General features: G+C 43.6%; 1 protein-coding gene across 2 annotated transcripts in view; it reads left to right on the top strand.

Moving 5' to 3' along the window:
• The window catches only part of LOC112257626 (unconventional myosin-XVIIIa), a 102,908-nt gene extending 77,220 nt beyond the window's left edge, over window positions 1-25,688 (top strand). For both annotated transcript variants that reach the window (XM_024431341.2, XM_024431340.2), the window contains 7 exons: window positions 90-206; window positions 6,492-6,575; window positions 7,974-8,111; window positions 8,662-8,847; window positions 8,930-9,072; window positions 21,017-21,127; window positions 24,853-25,688. In XM_024431341.2, coding sequence (XP_024287109.1) covers window positions 90-206; window positions 6,492-6,575; window positions 7,974-8,111; window positions 8,662-8,847; window positions 8,930-9,072; window positions 21,017-21,127; window positions 24,853-24,961 — 888 coding nt within the window. In that variant the 3' untranslated portion in view covers window positions 24,962-25,688. The remainder of the gene's footprint in view (window positions 1-89; window positions 207-6,491; window positions 6,576-7,973; window positions 8,112-8,661; window positions 8,848-8,929; window positions 9,073-21,016; window positions 21,128-24,852) is intronic.
• The last annotated feature ends 380 nt before the right edge of the window (window positions 25,689-26,068 follow it).

The following is a 26,068-nucleotide window of genomic DNA, read 5'->3' as shown; positions in this document are numbered from 1 at the left end:
CAGCTGATGGTCATTGATTACTGTCACTGGCTCTGGTTGAAAAACAGCTTGCGATTAGGTGGTAAATTTTGCCTGTCTCTCTCACTCAGCTTGAGGAGCAGGTGTCACGTCTGCAGAGGGAGAAGAATGACCTGCAGTCTCGTATGGAGGAGGACCAGGAGGACATGAATGAGCTGATGAAGAAACACAAGGCTTCCGTCTCCCAGGTAACCCTGCTCCCAACACCCACACAGCCTATTTTCTATAGACCTGCCATGTAACTATGGTACAAACATCCCTCTCAGCTACACTTCCTCGGTTCTATAGACCTGCCATGTAACTATGGTACAAACATCCCTCTCAGCTACACTTCCTCGGTTCTATAGACCTGTCCTCTTAACTATGGTATATACATCCCTCTCAGCTACACAGCCTATTTTCTATAGACCTGCCATGTAACTATGGTACATACATCCCTCTCAGCTACACTTCCTCGGTTTTATAGACCTGCCCTGTAACTATGGTATATACATCCCTCTCAGCTACACTTCCTCAGTTCTATAGACCTGTCCTCTAACTATGGTATATACATCCCTCTCAGCTACACTTCCTCGGTTTTATAGACCTGCCCTCTAACTATGGTACATACATCCCTCTCAGCTACACTTCCTCAGTTCTATAGACCTGTCCTCTAACTATGGTACATACATCCCTCTCAGCTACACTTCCTCAGTTCTATAGACCTGTCCTCTAACTATGGTACATACATCCCTCTCAGCTACACAGCCTCAGGTCTATAGACCTGCCCTGTAACTATGGTATATACATCCCTCTCAGCTACACAGCCTCAGGTCTATAGACCTGCCCTGTAACTATGGTATATACATCCCTCTCAGCTACACTTCCTCAGTTCTATAGACCTGTCCTCTAACTATGGTACATACATCCCTCTCAGCTACACAGCCTCAGTTCTATAGACCTGCCCTGTAACTATGGTATATACATCCCTCTCAGCTACACAGCCTCAGTTCTATAGACCTGCCCTGTAACTATGGTATATACATCCCTCTCAGCTACACTTCCTCAGTTCTATAGACCTGTCCTCTAACTATGGTATATACATCCCTCTCAGCTACACAGCCTATTTTCTATAGACCTGCCATGTAACTATGGTACATACATCCCTCTCAGCTACACTTCCTCGGTTTTATAGACCTGCCCTGTAACTATGGTATATACATCCCTCTCAGCTACACTTCCTCGGTTTTATAGACCTGCCCTCTAACTATGGTACATACATCCCTCTCAGCTACACTTCCTCAGTTCTATAGACCTGTCCTCTAACTATGGTATATACATCCCTCTCAGCTACACTTCCTCGGTTCTATAGACCTGCCCTCTAACTATGGTATATACATCCCTCTCAGCTACACTTCCTCAGTTCTATAGACCTGTCCTCTAACTATGGTATATACATCCCTCTCAGCTACACCTCCTCGGTTCTATAGACCTGCCCTGTAACTATGGTATATACATCCCTCTCAGCTACACCTCCTCGGTTCTATAGACCTGCCCTGTAACTATGGTATATACATCCCTCTCAGCTACACAGCCTCAGTTCTATAGACGTGTCCTCTAACGATGGTACATACATCCCTCTCAGCTACACTTCCTCGGTTTTATAGACCTGCCCTGTAACTATGGTATATACATCCCTCTCAGCTACACTTCCTCGGTTTTATAGACCTGCCCTGTAACTATGGTATATACATCCCTCTCAGCTACACAGCCTCAGTTCTATAGACCTGCCCTGTAACTATGGTATATACATCCCTCTCAGCTACACTTCCTCAGTTCTATAGACCTGTCCTCTAACTATGGTACATACATCCCTCTCAGCTACACAGCCTCAGTTCTATAGACCTGCCCTGTAACTATGGTATATACATCCCTCTCAGCTACACTTCCTCAGTTCTATAGACCTGTCCTCTAACTATGGTATATTACATCCCTCTCAGCTACACTTCCTCAGTTCTATAGACCTGTCCTCTAACTATGGTATATACATCCCTCTCAGCTACACTTCCTCGGTTCTATAGACCTGCCCTGTAACTATGGTATATACATCCCTCTCAGCTACACTTCCTCGGTTCTATAGACCTGCCCTGTAACTATGGTATATACATCCCTCTCAGCTACACAGCCTCAGTTCTATAGACGTGTCCTCAGTGGTACATACATCCCTCTCAGCTACACTTCCTCGGTTTTATAGACCTGCCCTGTAACTATGGTATATACATCCCTCTCAGCTACACAGCCTCAGTTCTATAGACCTGCCCTGTAACTATGGTATATACATCCCTCTCAGCTACACAGCCTCAGTTCTATAGACCTGCCCTGTAACTATGGTATATACATCCCTCTCAGCTACACAGCCTCAGTTCTATAGACCTGTCCTCTAACTATGGTATATACATCCCTCTCAGCTACACAGCCTCAGTTCTATAGACCTGTCCTCTAACTATGGTATATACATCCCTCTCAGCTACACAGCCTCAGTTCTATAGACCTGTCCTCTAACTATGGTACATACATCCCTCAGCTACACAGCCTCAGTTCTATAGACCTGCCCTGTAACTATGGTATATACATCCCTCTCAGCTACACAGCCTCAGTTCTATAGACCTGTCCTCTAACTATGGTATATACATCCCTCTCAGCTACACAGCCTCAGTTCTATAGACCTGTCCTCTAACTATGGTATATACATCCCTCTCAGCTACACAGCCTCAGTTCTATAGACCTGTCCTCTAACTATGGTACATACATCCCTCTCAGCTACACTTCCTCGGTTTTATAGACCTGCCCTGTAACTATGGTATATACATCCCTCTCAGCTACACAGCCTCAGTTCTATAGACCTGTCCTCTAACTATGGTATATACATCCCTCTCAGCTACACAGCCTCAGTTCTATAGACCTGTCCTCTAACTATGGTACATACATCCCTCTCAGCTACACTTCCTCAGTTCTATAGACCTGTCCTCTAACTATGGTACATACAGTGCATTCGGAAAGTATTCAGACCCCTTCCCTTTTTCTACATTTTTTTTTTAACGTTACAGCCTTATTCTAAAATGTATTAAAAATAAAAAACATATCTTATTTACATCAGTGTTGAGACCCTTTGCTATGCGACTCAAATGAGCTCAGGTGCTTCCTGTTTCCATTGGTCATACTTGAGATGTTTCTACAACTTGATTGGAGTCCAGCTGTGGAAATTCAATTGATTGGATATGATTTGGAAAGGCACACATCTGTCTATATAAGGTCCCACAGTTGACAGTTGTCGTGACGTGACTTTCATTAATGTGTTAACGGTTATTTATCTTATCAACTAACTGTTTAATTGTTACTCGATTAAATTAATCATGTAACAATTAACTCACTAGGAATATTGTGCACCACGGAAGAAGTTGTTTAACAAGTTACCATCTCCCGAATTAAACTCTAAAGATATATAAATGTTATCGATAACAGTCACTTATTAATCATTACCTCATATCAGTATCATTCTGAACGTCGCAGACTTCTTGACTCCGCAAGAACCCCAGCCTTTTCTGATTATTCAGTTCTACACAAATTGATATAATTATTTATTTACTAAGTAAATAATAACACAGAATACACATGCACACTTACATGAGACAAAGGTCCCTAGTGGACTGACAAGACTGCTTGTTACACAGAGGGAGGGGTAGATAAAGAGCGATATAAGGGGACATTTATCATACATTTGGGGACTACGCTCACAGTATCCATATACCTTGCACACAAACTACCGCCCGTTTGGTTAAGGAATGTAATGTATTTACGTGTAGATGTCTTTGTCGTCTCTCTGAAACCAATCGATCCTTCTTTGGGAATTGTCTTGATGGGTGTAAGGCTCTGGTTGTCCACCAGAGGTCACAATGTCCTTAGTAGTTCTGGCTTGACGTGGATGTTTCTTCAGATTCACCAATGATTATCTGAGATGGGATCTTCTCCTTCCTTTCTCGGGCAGATAGTCAAGTTCTAAATCCCTTTACATCTAGGGGTCCTGAAGGAGAACAACGGTTTAAGGCACTGCATCTCAGTGCTAGAGGTGTCACTACAGACACCCTGGTTCGAATTCTGTCTGTATCACAACCGGCCGTGATTGGGAGTCCCATAGGGCGTCACACAATTGGCTCATCGTTGTCCAAGTTTGGCCAGTGTAGGCCATCATTGTAAATAAGACTTTGTTCTTAACTGCCTTTTCTAGTTAAATAAAAATATATAAAAATAACATGCACAGCTGCAGACTGTCAAATGTTCTGGCCTAGTCTTTATCTTCTTCACCTCGTTTTGAGTTTCCAACCATTTCAACGTGTAGCCACGGCTTCACGTCTGCTGGTCTAGTCTTTGGTTTATTATTCAGGGTTCAGCTCCCGATCACTTTACATGCCAGTAGCAATCAGGCAATGTATTGATTTGGTAGTTTCAACCATTCGTAACGTTCAGCTGACGCTGTCCGTCTGCTGGTCTGAGTATGTTCATCCTTAGCGAGTCCTTTTAAGCACTCTAGTAGGAAGGGAAGTTCATCACACTGACACGCTTTTCTGACCTCATTAGGGGCGTGTCTTAGTTAATGATTTTTCATGTCCATTGCACATTATCTCATTAGAAAACCTAAATCACATTCCTATCTTAACAAAAATAGGTTAATCGTTCTTCATATTGTTATAACATCATATTTGATGGAAACTTGAAAGCTACTGTAGAATGTGTTTCCTTCCTAATTTGGTTCATACAGTTTAATAAAATCACAAAATAAACAATATGACATGATTATTCTTTAGGTCCCCACTGACCATTCCTATTGTAGAAATATTGTTCCAAGGGCCTCCCGAGTGGCGCAGTGACCTAAGGCACTGCATCGCAGTGCTAGCTGTGCCACTAGAGATTCTGGATTCGATTCCAGGCTCTGCCGCAGCCGGCCGCGATTGGGAGACCCATGGGGCGGCGCACAATTTGGCCCAGCATCGTCTGGGTTAGGGGGTTTGGCCAGCAGGGATGTCCTTGTCCCGTCGCGCACTAGCGACACCTGTGGCGGGCCGGGTGCAGTGCACGCTGACACGGTCGCCAGGTGTACGGCGTTTCCTCTGACACATTGGTGCGGCTGGCTTCCGGGTTAAATGGGCATTGTGTCAAGAAGCGGTGCGGGTTCATGGGTCTGGGCTAGTATTCGCCCCTTTGTCTCGGGACCCCTCCACCAGCGGTTGGTGTGAGTCACAAACGAAAAGGTTGGCTGTCAGCCATTTGCCACGCAGATCTGAGGCCTTGGATCCTCGACCAGGAGAGTCATGACACAGTGCATGGCAGATGGGAGAACCTTGCAGAAGGACAACTGTCTCTGCAGCCCTCCACCAATCAGGACTTTATGGCAGAGTGGCCAGACAGAAGCCACTCCTCAGTAAAAGGCACATGACAGCCCGCTTGGAGCTTGCCAGAAGGCACCTAATGGATTCTCTGGTCTGATGAAAACAATATTATACACTTTGGCCTGAATGCAAAGCGTCATGTCTGGTGGAAACATGGCACCATCCCTACGGTGAAGCATGGTGGCGGCAGCATCATGCTGTTGGGATGTTTTTCTGGGACTGGGAGAGTAGTCAGGATCGAGGGAAAGATGAATGGAGTTAAATACAGAGCGATCATTGATGCTCCAGAGTTGTCAGGACCTCAGACTGGGGCAACGGTTCACCTTCCAACAGGACAACAACCCTAAGCACACAGCCAAGACAATGCAGGAGTGGATTCGGGACAAGTCTATGAATGTCCTTGAGTGGCCCAGCCAAAGCCCAAACGTGAACCCGATCGAATAGCTGTTTTTGCTTTGTCATTATGGTGTGTTGTGTGTAAAGGAGGGGGACAACTATTTAGTACATTTTAGAATAAGGCTGTAGCGCAACAAAATGTGGACAAAGTCAAGGGGTCTGAATACTTTCCGAATGTACTGTACATCCCTCTCACATCTCTCTCATGAACACTGCACAGGATGACTAAGCCACCGACCTACTTTTATGAGTGGGCCATGAGTCACGTCTCATAGGACTCACAAGCGACAGCTGATGTGTCAATACCTCCATATTCAGCAGGAGTTTATAATAATCATTTACTTTCTCTCTATGCCTTTAGTGTGACACGGCGTGGGTGTCAGGATCTGTGCACTTTAAAAAGCTGCTAATGTATTTTCCTGTGTAGGCGGAACTGTTTTGAGACGTTAGGGATAAATGCCACTAAATAGCATTGAGAGATTCAATCTGTTCCACAGAAGATTATATTAATTAGAATAAGATTGTTACAATATATATTATTTTGAATACTTTACTATTGGTTATTAACCCACCTAAGAAGAAATACCTACGTTCAATGTTACCATTCCACATAAACTACTGTAACTGTCTCTTGTGTGTTTTGTGATGTGTCAGTCTGCCAGAGACCTGGCCCAGATCAGTGACATCCAGGTCCAGCTAGAGGAAGCCATGAAGGAGAAGCAGGAGATCCAGGACAAGGTACACATTACAACACAAACTTCCATGGCTGCACGCCAGGGGAACCCCGATCCCACTGAAAGTCCCCCACCTATCCCCCTCCACCCATCCCTGTCACAAATCAAATATTGTTTGTCACGTATGCAATTCACAGCAGGTATAAACAGTGCATAGAAATGCTTACTTTCAGGCTCCCTCAACCGTGCAGAAGTATGTCAATAATCAAACTCTCAAATAAGTAGGAGAAGGTAAGATAAATAATAAACGTTATAGGTACACAATAGGATATTCAGTATAAATTATCAATGTGTGATGTCGATAATGACTGTATTTGCAAATAAACTGAATGTCTTGGTCAGCAGTGGAATGAATTTGCTAGTATATAAATGGAACAGCAGTGTTGACGTGTGTGTGTGTGTGTGTGTGTAAGGTTTTGATGTGTGGCTAGTCAATGCAAATAGTCTCTAATGTGCAGGTAGACAGCTAGGGTTAGCTGTTCACCAGTCTAATGGCCTGGTGGTAGCAGCTGTCTTGGAGCCTGTTGGTCCGAGACCCGATGTGCCGATACCATTTGCCAGATGTTAACAGGGTCTACAGACTGTGGCTCGGGTGACTGGAGTCCTGCACATACATCAGCCGCTCAGAAGACAACATGCCCTCGGCACAGTCATACATGATGTCCTACACCTACACTATTACCCTGACCTTTACCTGGAGAGGCTCAGAGCTCTGTCTGTGTGCTTAGTTATTGATCTTCCAGCTAATACTGCTGGCTGTAAGGGGGTTTTAAGAGCTGCCACCAAAGGCTGCAATAGATAGCCATCTAAATCCTGTAGCCCTGTAGTGATTAACAGATCCACTATGATAGGAACATTGTGTTCTTTAATCACATGAAAGGCCAGCTCCAAATCCTACTATCAGATGCAAAGCTCATTAGTAGCCGTGGTACATTTTGGATACACTAAAGGAGAGGAGATACTTTTATTTAGTGTATCTCGTCTTAAGAGGGAACAAGTTTACAAAGCATTGATCTTCTTCCCCCCCGTGGTGGGATCTGTGATCATTATTCAGGCCTGGTTCTCCACCTCTCTTTCTGGCCATTACAGGCTACTGGGGTTATGTTATCCTTGGCTTATTGGCTATTAACATTAGATATGCCTAGCATAAAAGGCAACAATAATGCTGGCTAGTTTCCCAAAAATTCAGCTGGGGGGGGGGGTGATATTCACAATGCAGTTGAAGGTAAGAGGTGAAATGTTCTTATTTGTGCAATAATCAAGCATCTGTTGTAAAAGTATGGAGGCCTAGTATTGATTAGAGAAGAGAGAGGCTGGTTGTGTAGGGCAGAGTGGATGTGTTCAGTGCCGTGTCAATAGCACCCCTCTGTGTGTGTGTGTGTGTGTGTGTGGCCCCCTCCAGTTGCAGTCCCTGCAGAGCCAGCTGGAGTTCCAGGAGCAGTCCATGGTGGAGAAGTCTCTGGTCAGCAGGCTGGAGGCCAAGATCCGCGAGCTGGAGACCAAGTTGGAGTACGAGAGGACCCAGATCAAACGCCTGGAGGTGAGACGAGGGGAGAGGGAGGTAGAGGGAGCGAGGTAGCAAGGTGGTGGGACAAGGAGAGAGGGAGCAGAGGGTAAAGGGAGGGAGCGAGGTAGCAAGGTGGTGGGACAAGGAGGGAGGTAGAGTGGGAAAGGGAGCGAGGTAGCAAGGTGGTGGGACAAGGAGGGTGGGAGAGGGAGCAGAAGGTAAAGGGAGGGAGCGAGGTAGTAAGGTGGTGGGACAAGGAGGGAGGGAGAGTTGTGTGAGAGCGAAAGGGGCTTGTATGTGGGAGGTAGAGGGCAAGCTGTGAGGCCACATTTGGGTCATTGAACAAGTGCTGTGAGGGAAAATACATTTTACAACAGCCATACTATCTTTCTCTGGCCAGCTGTGATTTCTGCACACCTGAGCTCAATTGAAATTATCAGTGGCCTCAATTTGACCCTTCTCCAAGTACATTAACCACAAACTTCAAAGTGAAATCTGCTCCGGCACCTATGCTGGATGTCTCAGCTGTGTGTTCAATGAGGTTCTAGAAAGTTATGACCCGGTTCCATCTCCTCGTCCCCAGAGCCTGACAGGCCGTCTTAAGGAGAACCTGGAGAAGATGACAGAGGAGAGAGACCACCGCGGGGATGGAGAGAACAGGGAGAAGGAGCAGAACAAACGTGTGCAGAGACAGATGAGGGACATCAAAGAGGAGATGGCTGAGCTGTCCAAGAAGGAGGCTGAGGCCAGCCGCAAGAAGCACGAGCTGGTAAGGAAGAGCGCACAATCCACATTTGTGGGGTGGAGCAAGCGTTTTGGGGTGACTCACTAGTGTCATCCTGACCCAATAGGACATGGACATAGAGAGTCTGGAGGCAGCCAATCAGAGCCTGCAGTTGGACCTCAAGCTGGCATTCAAGAGGATCGGAGACCTGCAGGCCGCTATTGAAGACGAGATGGTCGACAGTGACGGAGAAGATGACCTCATAAACAAGTAGGTCCCTCCCTCTTCCGGAAGTACAGTTTCTCTTTGTCATAAAATTGTCAGAAACACCTGTTCATTATTTTGACCAGATTTTGTAGTTTCTCTTTACCCCACATTCTTCTCCTTTTTCTTTTCTCTCTTTCCCCTCTTCCCTCTCTTTCTCCTCTAATCTGCTCCCCTGTGCTAATTTTTTTCCTCTTGTTTAGCTCTCTTTACAGGCAGATTCAGGGTTACACTACCTCTGAGCCCCACTGAAGTAAACATGACAGTGATACATGGCCTCTGAGTGGGAGTTTAGACTCCTTCTTCCCTTTTCAAACAATGGGGTCAGAGCGAGAATGAGTGAGTTGGTATTCTGAACCACTGCCCAAAACCGTGCAGTATGGATGAGGTTCATCACGTTGTTTTGCAGCAGTTGTTTTGAGGCTTATTGTCATTCTTTAGCACACAATGTAGCTCTATCTACCCTGAGGCACACTACATCCCCGGGTGGTTCTTTTTCACAATCTGTTGGCTGTGTTTCTCATTTTCTGTTTCTGTCTCTCCCAGTCATTGCCCAGTTTAGAAGGCATGGTGTCAAAGTATCAGAAATGAAAGAACAAAATATGAGAATGGACAAGGCATCCTTTCTTTTTCTCAGTATTGTTTGATTTCCAGGTTTTTCTGTCACAGATAAGAGAATGGTGCTGTACTATGGAGACATTTCACTCCTGCTGTACTATGGAGACATTTCACTCCTGCTGTACTATGGAGACATTTCACTCCTGCTGTACTATGGAGACATTTCACTCGTGCTGTACTATGGAGACATTTCACTCGTGCTGTACTATGGAGACATTTCACTCGTGCTGTACTATGGAGACATTTCACTCCTGCTGTACTATGGAGACATTTCACTCCTGCTGTACTATGGAGACATTTCACTCCTGCTGTACTATGGAGACATTTCACTCCTGCTGTACTATGGAGACATTTCACTCCTGCTGTACTATGGAGACATTTCACTCCTGCTGTACTATGGAGACATTTCACTCCTGCTGTACTATGGAGACATTTCACTCCTGCTGTACTATGGAGACATTTCACTCCTGCTGTACTATGGAGACATTTCACTCCTGCTGTACTATGGAGACATTTCACTCCTGCTGTACTATGGAGACATTTCACTCCTGCTGTACTATGGAGACATTTCACTCCTGCTGTACTATGGAGACATTTCACTCCTGCTGTACTATGGAGACATTTCACTCCTGCTGTACTATGGAGACATTTCACTCCTGCTGTACTATGGAGACATTTCACTCCTGCTGTACTATGGAGACATTTCACTCCTGCTGTACTATGGAGACATTTCACTCCTGCTGTACTATGGAGACATTTCACTCCTGCTGTACTATGGAGACATTTCACTCCTGCTGTACTATGGAGACATTTCACTCCTGCTGTACTATGGAGACATTTCACTCCTGCTGTACTATGGAGACATTTCACTCCTGCTGTACTATGGAGACATTTCACTCCTGCTGTACTATGGAGACATTTCACTCGTGCTGTACTATGGAGACATTTCACTCGTGCTGTACTATGGAGACATTTCACTCGTGCTGTACTATGGAGACATTTCACTCGTGCTGTACTATGGAGACATTTCACTCGTGCTGTACTATGGAGACATTTCACTCGTGCTGTACTATGGAGACATTTCACTCGTGCTGTACTATGGAGACATTTCACTCGTGCTGTACTATGGAGACATTTCACTCGTGCTGTACTATGGAGACATTTCACTCGTGCTGTACTATGGAGACATTTCACTCGTGCTGTACTATGGAGACATTTCACTCGTGCTGTACTATGGAGACATTTCACTCGTGCTGTACTATGGAGACATTTCACTCGTGCTGTACTATGGAGACATTTCACTCGTGCTGTACTATGGAGACATTTCACTCGTGCTGTACTATGGAGACATTTCACTCGTGCTGTACTATGGAGACATTTCACTCGTGCTGTACTATGGAGACATTTCACTCCTGCTGTACTATGGAGACATTTCACTCGTGCTGTACTATGGAGACATTTCACTCGTGCTGTACTATGGAGACATTTCACTCCTGCTGTACTATGGAGACATTTCACTCCTGCTGTACTATGGAGACATTTCACTCCTGCTGTACTATGGAGACATTTTGAGCAGAAGGAACTTAGTTAAAATGACTAAGGTTAACATCTCTAACTTAACGTTTGAGGGATACTCACTGCTGTGGGAAATGAAAAACAAATAGAATGAACCATTGTCCTGTTGACACAACAACCATGACCTTTGCCCTGCATCCTGTGTTATGTGACATGCCGTTCTACATGCATGCTTTCGATAACCAACCTATCAACTCATTGCATTGTGTTTAAGAGGGTTTTTACTTTTCTCTACAGTACAACCTATTGGTAACACAAGGGCAATTCCACACCAGTCGGGAGCGGAAAATATTTCTGCTATCTCAGATAGCAGTGTTGTAAAGTACTGAAGTAAAAAATACTTTAAAGTACTACTTAAGTAGTTTTTTGGGGTATCTGTACTTTACTATTTATATTTAGTACAACTTTTACTTAACTACATTCCTAAAGAAAATATTGTACTTTTTACTCCATACATCTTCCCTGACGCCCAAAAGTACATTTTGAATGCTTAGCTGAACAGGAAAATGGTCCAATTCGCACTTATCAAGACAACATCCCTGGTCATCCCTACTGCCTCTGATCTGGCGGACTCATTAACCACACATGCTTTGTTTGTAAATTATGTCTAAATGTTGGAGTATGCCCCTGGCTATTTGTAAATGTAAAAAACACAAAAATGGTGCTGTCTGGTTTGCTTAATAGAAGGAATTTGAAATGATTTATACTTTTACTTTTGATACTGAAGTACATTTTAGGGATTACATTTACTTTTGATACTAAAGTATGTTTAAAATCAAATACTTTTTTAAAATCAGTACTTTACTCAAGTACTATTCTACTGGGTGACATTTTCTATTAAGGTATCTTTGCTTTTACTCAAGTATGACAATTGGGTACCTTTTCCACTACTGCCAGATTGTTCTGGCAATTCTCAGATCGGAACTTCATTGAGAAAAAGTTTGTTAAACATGCTTTTTACATTTTTAGAAAATCATGATGATATTGGTCATTTCGGGCCCTTTTTACACCTATATATGCCTCCTAATGGTGTCATACTCTGTATTTGAGTAAACACTAAGGAGTATGTGTCAAATTTCCAGAGTCGGCTCTCTGGTACGTTTAATGATTAAAAAAATTACATATAAATTGATACTGATGGGAAGATTGACAATGGAGCTCCAATGCTCTTTTCAAATAAACATTATCACGTGGTCAATGACGTCTTGAAGCTTAGTTTGATTGTGTGGTTTTTCAAACCGTGTATTGAAAAATGCAAAATCCCACTTATTTCGCTGCGGTTCCAGTGTCTTTGATTCCAAGTTTCTTTCAAACACTGACTTCTACTGGACACTGTACTTCCAATGTAGTAAGGATTTGTAAATGTAGCATCACTTGAACAGTAGCCCTAACAGGTCGGGTTCCCGGGGACCAGAACCATTCACAGACAACAGGGAATGGGTCGGGGTCCCAGGGAGCAGAACCTTTCACAGACTACAGGGAATGGGGTCGAATCCCTGCGAAGGCAAATTATTTAGAAAATCTTTTATTTGACGTCACACTTTCTGCACATTGTTCAAACAATTAGTTGTATTTAGTAAAGTATAATCTTTTGTCTTAAGCATCCTAAATAATACCATAATTCACAGTTTTTGACAGTAAATGAAATGGATTCACAGCAACAACAAAGGGAAGCGTGATGGAAGCTGTGAACTTACACTGGTAACTAATTGTGGGCTACTAAGACTCATGACTAACATGCTGACTAGATCAGGCACGCTTGTGCATTCAACATCGCGTGCATGTTGATTTTGTACATCCATACCAGACGCAATCTGGACAGGTTGAAATATCAAAACTAACTCTGAACCAACTATATTAATTTGGGGCCATGTCGAAACAACACGAACACTCATGGACATCTAGCTAGCTTGCTGTTGCTACTGAACTGAGGTCCACACTCCAGTCCAGTTGGTGGTGGTAATGCACCTTAAAGTTGGTTGCCAACCTCCATATAAAGTCCTCAGATGAGGAGAGAGAACTAGATCTAACTGGGTTTCCCCTTTTAATCTGTGTATTAATTGTCAGAGTAGATAACACACAATTGTGACTCAAAATTAGTTAAATTCTAAAAAGATCCAGAAAAAAGCACGTGCCCGCTAGAGTCGGCATGTAACTGCTGAACCAAGGCGAAAACATCTGACCATCAAACACTGCTTTTATTGATGACCAGAAGCTGTCACAAATGTGCATTGTGTTAAAAGCTCAGCGTAATGAACTGAATGCTAGAACACACTATGGAGCATAATGACATCAAGATGTCTGGATCATGTTCATAGATCATAGTCTTATGGGAGGCATGTAAAGGTCTAAAAAGGGCTTAAAATGGACACTTTCATCATGATTTTCTCCAATGGTTTGTGGTAAATCTTTTCAAACATCCTTCCTCCAAATTAAGTTTCTTTGTTCGGGCAATTCTCACAATCTGAGTTACCAAAAATATTGTCAGCTGGCGTGGAATCGCCCTATAGTCTTTGTAGGTTCGCTCTCTGTAGAATCTGGTTGAGCTGCTTGTTTAATATGTTCTAGCTTACTCACTTTAGATGTGGACATAAGACTTTCTGGTTAAGTATTCATTCTAAAGACCCATAATTTGAGTTAACATTCCGATTCCAGTTGTAGCTCGTCATATTTTGATGAAAAAATGCAAATGTGCGTCACAATTTTGAATGAAAGTGTGTGTGATTTGTAGTTGGTGTCACCAGTTAATTTTCTCAGCATGCATTATTTGTATTAGTATTAACCTCTAATTGCTTGTTCCAATAGAGAACACTTCCCTGTCATTCATTTCCTCTTATTGTTATTCATTAATTTGCCAGCAGACAGACCGGCAGCTCATGTGAATCAGCACAGTGCACTGTCTTTGTATGTTAGCATCAAGACTATGGGGTTCCTCACTTAGATGCTTTTGAGAAAAGAAAGTGAATCCCCATGGTTACTCAGCAAAATTGTCCCCACATTTGATCTGTATGTAAAAAGCAGTGTGATAAACAATAATGGAAGAATTGATTTGTCAGTGAATTGTGAAGGGAATGTTCAGACAGATTAGTGCTCCCATTTTATATTTTCTGACAAGCACTGTAAAAATTAAGAGGAAAGGATGTCATCTTTCCAGTGCACTATTCTATTTCAGGCAGTTTTTTGTCAAATGGATTGCATCATGGTCATCGGAAGATCACACAAAACCAATCCTTGAAGAGTGTACCGTACCGTATGTGAGTCTGAATGTGCACAGTACTCAAATGACACGGATGTAGCGGATCTGTCTCTGCTATGAGCAGTAAACACAGTGTGTGACCATGATGTCGTGGACTTCAGGGAACAGCGGAGGGAGCACGCCCCTATCCACATCGACTGGACCGCAGTGGAGAAGGTGTAAAGTTTCAAGTTCCTCGGCGTACTCATCACTGACGATCTGAAATGGTCCACCCACACAGACAGTGTGGCGAAGAAGGCGCAACAGCTCCTCTTCAACCTTAGCAGGCTGAAGAAATTTGTCTTGGCCCCTAAAACCCTCACAAACTTCTACAGATGCACAATTGAGAGCATCCTGTCGGGCTGTATCACTGCCTGGTATGGCCACTGCACCACCCGCAACCGCAGGGCTCTCCAGAGGGTGGTGCGGTCTGCCCAACGCATCACCGGGGGCAAACTACCTGCCCCCCAGGACACCTACACAACCCAATGTCACAGGATGGCCAATAAGATAATCAAGGACATCAACCACCCGAGCCAAGGCCTGTTCACCCCGCTATCATCCAGAAGTCCAGAACTTTTTTATTAACAAAATTGGTGAAGCGAAGGGAAATTCTAAATTGATATGGGAGAATCTAAAAAAGTTAACAGGGAAAGACCGTAGTAACACTGCAAAAAGACTAGAAATCATGGTGAATAACAATCTAACACAGGATGCAGTCGAAATAGCAATAGCCTTCAATTCCTACTTCATTGACTCTGTCAGTGTACTGACACAGAACCCCTCCACTGGTTTCTTGGGCTCAGTGCTAGTGAATGACACTCAACCTGTCTTCATCATAAGGGAGGTTTCTGAGTCAAAGGTGAACAAGGTGATTAGCTCACTAAAGAACTCTAAAGCCAAAGATGTGTTTGGGATGCACTCTACCTTTCTTAAAAACTACAAAGAGTCACTCATTGGCCCCATTACTAAGGTCACCAACACATCTATTGGTCTCAGTGTGTTTCCAAGGGTATGGAAGTTGGCCATAATAACGGCCATCTTTAAATCAGGCGACCCTGCTAACGTGAGTAACTACAGGCCCATTAGTATACTACCTGTGGTGTCAAAGGTTGTTGAAAAGTGTGTAGCAGAAGAACTGATTGCCCACCTCAACAACAGCCCCTTCACATTACACTGTCCAAGTTCAACTTTTCCCCTGATGCCTTGAGATGGATGAAATCATACCTTGAAGGCAGAACTCAGTGTGTCAGAGTGAGCAATGAGCTGTCGCCCACTCGTAGCTATGATGTGGGCGTGCCCCAAGGGTCAATACTGGGGCCCCTCCTGTTCAGCCTGTACATTAATGCAGCTGCCTTCTGTCTGTACTGGGTCTGAAGTTCAAATGTATGCAGATGATACAGTGATATATGTGCATGCAAAGAGCAAACCACAAGCTGCACAAGAACTCACTACTGTAATGGTCCAGGTTACAAAGTGGCTCAGTGACTCGTGTCTGCATCTCAATGTGAAAAAAACTGTTTGCATGTTCTTCACAAAGAGGGCAACAGATGCCTATGTGTCAGGGGAGAAGCTCCAGGTGGTATCCGATTTTAAGTACCTTGGCATCATACTTGATTCCAACCTCTCTTTTAAAAAGCATGTGAAAAAGGTAATTCAAATAACCAAATTCAACCTAGCTAATTTCCGATTTATACGAAATTGTTTGACTACAGAGGTAGCAAAACTGTACTTCAAATCTATGATACTCCCCACTTAACATACTGCTTGACTAGTTGGGCCCAAGCTTGCTGTACAACATTAAAACCTATTCAGTCTGTCTACAAACAGGCTCTCAAAGTGCTTGATAGGAAGCCCAATAGCCATCATCATTGTCACATCCTTAGAAAGCATGAGCTCTTGAGTTGGGAAAATCTTGTGCAATACACCGACGCATGTCTTGTATTCAAGATCCTTAATGGCCTGGCTCCCCCTCCACTCAATATTTTTGTTAAACAGAAAACCCAGACATATGGCAGCAGATCCACAAGGTCTGCCATGAGAGGTGACTGTATAGTTCCCCTAAGGAAAAGCACCTTTAGTAAATCTGCATTCTCTGTGAGAGCTTCCCATGTCTGGAATACACTGCCATCAGACACACACAACTGCACCACATCACACTTTCACAAAATGCTTGAAGACATGGCTAAAGGTCAATAAGATTTGTGAACATGGTCCCTAGCTGTGTGTTGCCGCTCTCCATGTTGTCTGTTGTCTGTAGCTTGTGAGGTGTGGAAACACTTTGTTGCTTTTATGAATTTTGTCTTACTGCTTTTTGTTCTATGTTGCTCTGTCTGTATGCTACGTCTTGCTTGTCCTATGTTGCTATGTCTTGCTTGTTCTATGTTGCTATTGTCTATATTGTAATTGTTTTTAATAACTTGCCCAGGGACTGCGGTTGAAAATTAGCCGGCTGGCTAAAACCGGCACTTTTACTGAAACGTTGATTAATGTGCACTGTCCCTGTAAAAATAAAAATAAACTCAAGTCGAGGTCAGTACAGGTGCATCAAATCTGGGACCGAGAGACTGGAAAACAGCTTTTATCTTAAGGCCATCAGACTGTTAAACAGCCATCACTAGCCGGCTACCACCCGGTTACGCAACCCTGCACCTTAGAGGCTGCTGCCCTGTATACATAGACTTGGAATCACTGGCCACTTTAATAATGGAACACTAGTTACTTTAATAATGTTTAAATAATGTTTTATGTACTGCTTTACTCATCTCATATGTATATACTGTATTCTATTCTACTGTATTTTAGTCAATGCCACTCTGACATTGCGCAATCTAATATTTAGATATTTCTTATTTCCTTTCTTTTACTTTTAGATTTGTGTGAATCGTTTTTAGATACTACTGCACTGTTAGATACTACTGCACTGTTGGAGCTAGGAACACAAGCATTTTGCTACACATATTTAGCAGGTGTATGTGACCAATAACATTTGATTTGATATGAGATGCTGGGACCAATACGATCTATGTGCAGAATACTGTAGACAGGAATAATCCATAGGAGCTGTATGATGGTATATAAGTACAGTACCAGTCAAAAGTTTGGACTCGATCAAGGGTTTTTCTTTATTTTTACTATTTATACATTGTAGAATAATAGTGAAGACATCAATATTATGAAATGACACATTTGGAATCATGTAGTAACCAAAAAAAGTGTGTTTTTATATATTTGAGATTCTTTAAAGTAGCCACCCTTTGCCTTGATGACAGCTTTGCACTCTCTCAACTAGCTTCATGAGGAATGCTTTTCCAACAGTCTTGAAGGATTTCCCCCATATGCTGTGCACTTGTTGGCTGCTTTTCCATCACTCTGCAGTCCAACTCATCCCAAACCACCTCAATTGGGTTGAGGTCGGGTGATTGTGGAGGTCAGGTCATCTGATGCAGCACTCCGTCACTCTCCTTCTTGGTCAAATAGCCCTTACACAGCCTGGAGGTGTGTTTTGGATCATTGTCCTGTTGAAAAACAAGTGATAGTCCCAGTAAGCGCAAACCAGATGGGATGGTGTATCGCTACAGAATACTGTGGTAGCCATGCTGGTTAAGTGTGCCTTGAATTCTAAATTAATCACCAACAGTGTCACCAGCAAAGCACCATCACACCTCCTCCTCCATGCTTCACGGTGGGAACCACACATGCTGAGATCATCCGTTCACCTGCTCTGCGTCTCACAAAGACACAGCGGTTAGAACCAAAATCTAAAATTTGGACTCATCAAACCAAAGGATAGATTTCCACCGGTCTAATGTCCATTGCTTGTGTTTCATGGCCCAAACAAGTTTCTTCTTATTATTGGTGTCCTTTAGTAGTGTTTTCTTTGCAGCATTTTGACAATGAAGGCCTGATTCACGCAGTCTCCTCTGAACAGTTGATGTTGAGATGTCTGTTTCTTGAATTCTGAGGCAATCTGAAGTGGTGTTAAATCTAATGAACTTATCCTCTGCAGCAGAGGTAACTCTGGGTCTTCCTTTCCTGTGGCGGTCCTCATGATCGCCAGTTTCATCATAGTGCTTGGTAGTTTTTGCGATTTCACTTGAAGAAACTTTCAAAGTTCTTGACATTTTCCAGATTGACTGACCTTTGTCTTAAAGTAATGGAGTGTTTCTTTTTGCACATTTGAGCTGTTCTTGCAATAATATGGACTAAATAGGGCTGTCTTTTGTATACCACCCCTACCTTGCCAAGATAAAGCTAATTGTCTCAAACGCATTAAGAAGGAAAGAAATTCCGCAAATTAACTTTTAACAAGGCACACCTGTTAATTGAAATGCATTCCAGGAGACTACCTCATGAAGCTTGAAGGTTGAGAGAATGCCAAGAGTGTGCAGAGCTGTCAAGGCAAAGGGTGGCTACTTTGAAGAATCTGAAATATATCTTGATTTGTTTAACACTTTTTTTGGTTACTACATGATTCCATATGTGTCATTTCATAGTTTTGATGTCTTCACTATTATTTTACAATGTAGAAAATAGTAAAAATAAAGAACTCTTCAATGAGTAGGTCTGTCCAAACTTTTGACTGGTACTGTATATGTAATAAAAAGGTAAAATATGTAACTGAGATATACAACCAGTGGAGGCCGATTGTCAGAAGCAATTAATGTCGAGCTCTAAATCCGGTGCTCCCTGGAGCCTCAGCGCTGTTTCGCCAGTGGTGTGAGGCCAAGGACATAAATTGTGTGACACCATTTGCAAAGCCCTGGATTACAAGCCGCCTCTGTGTGCCAAAGCTGCTCCAGTGCAGGTGTTGGTGTGTATGTGGGAAAGATGTGCGTAGTTTTGCCTTGTAGACTTTGTGGGAGTCATTCCTTTCCCATCAAGCTTTGTTTGATACATGGAAAAGGAGAGACCCTGAGTGACTGAATCTAATGTAGCTAATGTTGATGTCCATAGACTGCCGCAATGGCCAGAATTGTTTCTCTTTCTCTCCCCCAAAGTGGTCTCTCCATCCAGTTTGTGTGTGTGCCTCCATGCAGGTAGAGAGGAGGGAACTCAAATATTTTGTTCTCCATGGAGACTTGGTTGAACGTGTGGTTTATTGTGTTGTCCTGAGCAACATATTGCTAATGGATATGTGAGCAGGGGGATGCTACCCAGCGGTCTATACCATTTAACTATTACCATTTAAGAAGGCCATCATCAGAGACCTCTTTGAATATGATGCACTATGTTGGCTCGTGATAAGCACTTTGCATTCTGTCCCAGCCTCACCAGATAAGCTGGGACTTGGGAGATCTGTGCCTTGCTTTGGTATTTGTATTGCTGTCATGCCACATCAGACGCTGAACATTGTTGATTGGATTGACGTCAGACGCTGAACATTTTTTGGTTATGAACCAAATGATTACTCCTCCTTGATTGCAGTGTGTGTTCTTTGAGGATGTTCCTTTTATAGCTCATTCTGTTACTATAAACTAAAGAACACTGCTAGGCTTAATGGTTCCCAGACATATTTGTTCATAATCTAAGTCTTTAGACCCTGTGGGTGCCCTCCCTCTTCCCTCCTCCCCTCTCCCTTCCTCTCCCGGAGACAAACAGATGCATAATGCAGAGGCAGAGATGCTTCACCTCTGGGAGTGAGGAACAGATGAATCCGGATTGAAATGTGCCTGCCGACCTTTCAGAGGCAGGATCTAATATACTTTCTCCTTGGGTTCCTTCCAGTCTCTGTTTACTGCTTGTTATTGTCAAGGCCAGGGCTAGAGGGCTGTCATCGGCTCAGCCCCAATAACAATCTACATCAACAGGCCACGCTCAGCCACACACCACAGAGGCCTTAACAGCCGGACTATGGCAACCAAGTTAATTACGCCTTCATGAGCTCCATTCATTTGCATTCTGCTCTGCTCGGAGGCACCACGAGTCGTTTCGCTCGACCGCCCCCGTCGTAAGCGATTATACACTTAACACGGGAAGTGAAAGCACTCAGGTACTGTAACCATATTTATGGATGCACCAATTGTCTAATAGCTGTTTATTCTTGCTTTCAAATTAGCTTTGCTTTAGTTTTTTCACCGAACTTAGTTACTTTGGCATAACTTTAGCTTTGTGACAGATAATTTGATTAATATTCAGAAAGTAGGAGTACAACACTTGACTAGTAAACTAGTTTGCGAATGGGTGCATATGGGTCTTTCATTGCTCGAAGTCAATAGGCTGTTGTGGTCTCCCTAAAGCTTGCCTGCCTTTACATAGCACTAACCACAGTTTATTGCCACCATGACTGGAACACAGCTGCTGTTTGACTAACTGCATCAGAAAGTGGTTATGTTATGACATTCATGACTTTTGATTGGTCTGTGTGTGTGTGGGTCATCTCTGTGTTGTACTTCCTGTCCAAACCAACAGTTGTCCTCTGTGGCGGATCTGTAATAGCCCTCCCTGGGTTTAAACTTCTCTGCTTCCTGCAAACAGCAACATAACAACACTGTTCGCTTTCCTTCGGTCTCTTTCCCACAGTGGTGACGACTTGGACACAGACTCAGAGGTGGACGATGTTAAGTCCTGGCTGTCCAAGAATAAGGGATCCACCAAGACCCTGTCAGCTGAGGGCAGTCTGAAGACCTCCAGGTCAGTGTTGGTCTGTTTATTAGCCTCCTCAGTCCTCAGGCACTTCATTATGATATCACCCCCCTTCTTTCTGGCTGGTCCCTGATAGAGCAGTGCAGGCTTCCTCATTCCCATCCTATATGCCTTTACCCTGCTGAGAGCTAAAGAGCCCAGGATTACCTGAGGCAGGGTGGAATGGAAGGGTAAGTATTTCATGAGATTAGGTGTCATCTCTCTCTGCCTCCCTATCATCCCTCTAATGACAGCAGGCAGAGGGAAGCAGGCACTGTGCTGCCTGTCAGATTTATTGAAGTGGCCCATGGCCAGCTGGCATGTCTGCTAAATGGCCCCTCTCTGCTCTGCCTGAGATGAATACATCTCCTCCCCCCTGGCAGACAGAACAGGTTAGCCCCATATATACCTGCTTTGATGAGCTTTAGCAGATCGACTCACAACCTAACTTTCCTTATTAGACTCGCTTCAATTTCATCATTTCTATCTCAAGTCTCTAAATTCCCATCTGTTCTCTATCTGTTTCTTTCATGTATCTCTGTTGATTGTTTCCATGGTGTCCATGTTTCCTACACCCTCCTCATGGCCTCTCAGAAATGCAGTGGATGTAGATGCAAAGGAAGGGAAAGACGGTAAAGGAGATAAAAGGAGGGCGCAAGGAAGTAGACAGCAGGTCGGTGTCTGTGAGTTTCCCCTAGCTACAGGAAGTGCTCCAACCTGAAAGACTTCATCGGATGCCAAGGGGGTGAGAGCTCCCTCTTCAGTATACCCTGGACCGCACCTTCCTACGCAAGGCCAAGTTTAAGTCAACTCTAACGCTCTTAAAATAAAATAAGTCCCAAAATGATGACCATTGCTCGGTCATCTCCCAGGCCTACTCTGAGGCCACCAGCAGGACCAGGAAGGGTCTGGAGTGCTGCTGGGCCCCACACACAGCCATGACTTTGACAAGGACTCCAAGGTGTCCTTCCTGGCCCCTAGCATGCCGAACATGGATGATGATATTATGACCAGCAGCATCACCAGTGTGAGCCGTGAAGAAGGATGAGGGTCTGGGCGGTATTTTCCAGTGTGCGTCGCTCAGTGTCTGGCTCGGTGGTGGACTAAAACACCAGGTCTTCCAGCAGCTCCAGCAGAGGCAAGGCCAAGAAGAAGAGCTCCTCAGACTCAAGACGACTGTCGTAACAGGAGGATCTCCAAGACAAATGGCAAGAAGTCCAGGAAAGACTCCAGGAAGGAGGAGTCCTCTTCCTCCAGCTCGGCCTCAACTGACTCCTACCGCAGCGCCAACAGTGTGAAGAGAGGTCCAGCCCGCCCTGCCTCAGATGAGGAAGAGGGCGCTGAACAGAGACCCCAAGAAGAAGAAAAGGATGGACAGCACAGTGTTTCTACAAGTCTGATAGTTGCTAAAGCCCCTGGCCTACAGTAGGTTATGCCTGGGAATGGAGTGAAAGCATAGTGTGACTCTAACCAAATCTGACTTTATAGCAACATTATTAACATGTTAACCTTGTTTGATTACGTATTTATTCATTTGACAAGTAGAAGTTCATGCCAGGTATGAACTTGAAGGTAGCCTAGCGGCAGGTAGCCTAGCAGTTTAAATGTTTTATTTAACCAGGCAAGTCTGTTAAGAACAAATTCTTATTTTACAATGACTGCCTATCAGTTTCATTTATTTATTTTTTATTTCGCCTTTATTTAACCAGGTAGGCTAGTTGAGAACAAGTTCTCATTTGCAACTGCGACCTGGCCAAGATAAAGCAAAGCAGTGTGACACAGACAATAACACAGTTACACATGGAGTAAACAATAAACAAGCCAATAACACAATAAACAAGTCAATGACACAGTAGAAAAAAGAAAGTCTATATACAGTGTGTGCCAAAGGCATGAGGAGGTAGGCAATAAATAGGCCATAGGAGCGAATAATTACAATTTAGCAGATTAACACTGGAGGGATAAATGAGCAGATGATGATGTGCAAGTAGAGATACTGGTGTGCAAAAGAGCAGAAAAGTAAATAAAATAAAAACAGTATTGGGATGAGGTAGCAAAGTAGTTGGTGAACCAGGCGAGGCAGTCATTAGAAAAACCAAGGCTATTGAGTCTGCCAATAAGAATACGGTGATTGACAGAGTCGAAAGCCTTGGCCAGGTCGATGAAGACTGCTGCACAGTACTGTCTTTTATTGATGGCGGTTATGATATCGTTTAGTACCTTGAGCGTGGCTGATGTGCACACATGACCGGCTCGGAAGCGGTATTGCACAGCGGAGAAGGTACGGTGGGATTCAAAATGGTCAGTGATCTGTTCATTAACTTGGCTTTCGAAGACTTTATTTATCATTGTAAACTAAAACAATGATAACTAACCTAAACAACAGTATACAAGGCATATTGACATATGACGGAGACATACAGCGAGGCATAAAGTAATCACAGGTGTTGCTTTGTAGAGCTAGCTAAGACAACGCGTGAGACAACAGCTAATCAGCTAAAACAACAGCAGGTAAAATGGCGATGAATGGGCAGAGAGGGTGGTTAACTACACACAGAGCCTGAGTTCGTGTCTGGGGCTGACAGATAAACAAAAGAATAAACAGAATGTTAAGAGCATTGGGCCAGTAAACGAAAGGTCGCTGGTTCGAGTCTCCGAGCTGACTAGGCAAAAAATATGTCTGCTCTTGAGCAAAGCTCTTAACCCTAATTGCTCCTGTAAGTCGCTATGGGTAAGAGCGTGTGCTAAAATGTAACTGTTTATCCACTCGGTGTGGGTCCAGGTAGATATGAAATACCACAGAATAATGCATTTCTTTTTGAGGAGTAATGATGACTCATGACAATTGCTTAGATGAAACATACTTTGGCATAAGGTTCCCCATCTCTAAGCATATAAAATGGCACACATAATTGTCTGTGCATGTAAATAGAGATTTCTCCCTGAACGTGGTGCATAGTGATGTTTTGAATGTACAAACTAGTAGACAGCTAGGTGCCCATGTGATTAATGACTGCAGTACAGCACAATCCCTGGTACACAACCATCCATCAAGCACGACCACTTTAAATGTCCTCCCTCCAGGCCTCAACAAGACATAACTATACACCTAAATAAACATGAACACTGATTACTGCATATAGCCACCATGTATTTAATATGCTAGATTAACCATACAGTAGGTCAGTTTCTTTAACAGCAGGATAATAATAATAATAATAGAAATTTGGGCAGAGTCACTGACTATAGAGGTAATGTTACCCAGCTTAGTATATTTACTGTGCCACTGCTTTGTTCTAATTTCATTATGTTGTTCAAAGTAAAAATGGATGCTCTACTTTAGCCCTGAAGCAGGGTTATGGAAGACTAATCTTTAACCATGCTAACCTTAAACCTTTTCTGTTTTCACTCTATCCTTCCACCTCACCATATGGCTGTTACGAAGCTTCCAGAGAAAGGCATATGTTCTGACCTTGAAATCCAGTGTTTTGGTTTGTTTGGCCCTTGGCATCCCTGCATGATCTTTGCTGCACTATTGATTGACACAGTGGAAAGGGTCATTGTGCTGCGCTGCTATTGGAGCAGCTTATACTGCTGTCCCTGGCCTTGACCTCTGGAGGAAGCTTGATATGTGACCTCTACAGATCTCAAGCACCCGTAGTTTTCAGCCAGGGTTCAGTTCAGCAGTGTTTCTCCTATATAAAGCCCTCTCTTTCTCCTCTCTCCTCCCACAGCCCTCCTCTGTACCGGAGACACCTCAGTGTAGAGAAGGAGAGGGGTTCCAGCAGACACTCCGGGAAGGAAAGTGACGAAGATGCAATGCTGGCAGAGTCCACAGCGTAACAGAGACTAATGCTACGTCTCGCTCTTTAACCACCAACCTACACGTACATACCAGAGACGGATGTACCATCCTTTATATGCTCATAATACCCCTCCCCCATACCATCCTCATATGAACATCAGTGAGCAATGCTAGCTAGCACCGGAGGCAAGGGCAGGGGAAAGTCAGAGTGCACATACAGCTTCTATTGAAATAAAACCTGTTATAGCCAGTTTCACTTGCTACTAAGAGCTTTGAAAAGAACAATCTCTCACAACATCTCTCACAACATATTTTCCACCTCAACTCTACAGCTTTGAAGTGATATAGAGTTTATCACCACTGGCTTATTTAAGATAGCCTATGAAAAGCAGATGCCTTCTCATACTTTTATAGTTTTGAAAGTGGTGCTCACGAGCCGAAAGTGTTCCCTGTTTTTTGGGTAGTATGTCATATGTTATGAATCCAATTTGTGCAATGTGTTATGAATTTGGATCCCGGAGTGCATCTTTAAGCTCCTGTTGTCATCTCTGTTTGAGGGCTGGAGAGCTTGTGATTTATTCAAATGACTGTATCAGGCTGTCTCCCTACAACCTGACTTCTCACTGCAAGTCCATATGCCTGACACTCCAGCATATCCTCCTTACCACCTAGAAATGCACTTGTCTCCTCGACATGTGTTTGGACTGTCTGCTCTTGCGCTTCAAGGAATATTTAGCCAATATCAGTGTATAGAAGAAAGAAAGACAAGTATTTAACTTGCTTCAATACTGTTTTGAGTTGTAATGGTTCTTAGAGAATGGGAGAGAGCTGCTGTGATGGGATAGGGCTTTATGTCATATGCGTTGGGTCTGGTACATTTGCATACAGTAGTTCATACTGGAATGGTTTTGGTCTGGCTCGTTTGAAGCTCCTCCATGCATTTGTTTCTTCCTGTCATTCTGTTGGTTTTCAAAGGGATTGCATTTACTATCTGCTATGACGGGGGCTTTCTAGGGATCTTGTTCTCTTTCTTTAGCTATCAAGATATACATGCACTGGATATCAGGGGGAAAAAGGGGTTTTATGAGGCAAATTGTCATAGTGCTATAAGTCCCCTGTCCCTCATGGGGGGGAGCATGTTTGCA

This window comes from Oncorhynchus tshawytscha, linkage group LG09 (assembly GCF_018296145.1).
Source record: "Oncorhynchus tshawytscha isolate Ot180627B linkage group LG09, Otsh_v2.0, whole genome shotgun sequence".
NCBI lineage: Eukaryota > Metazoa > Chordata > Actinopteri > Salmoniformes > Salmonidae > Oncorhynchus > Oncorhynchus tshawytscha.
This window is presented reverse-complemented; position numbering and strand designations above follow the sequence as displayed.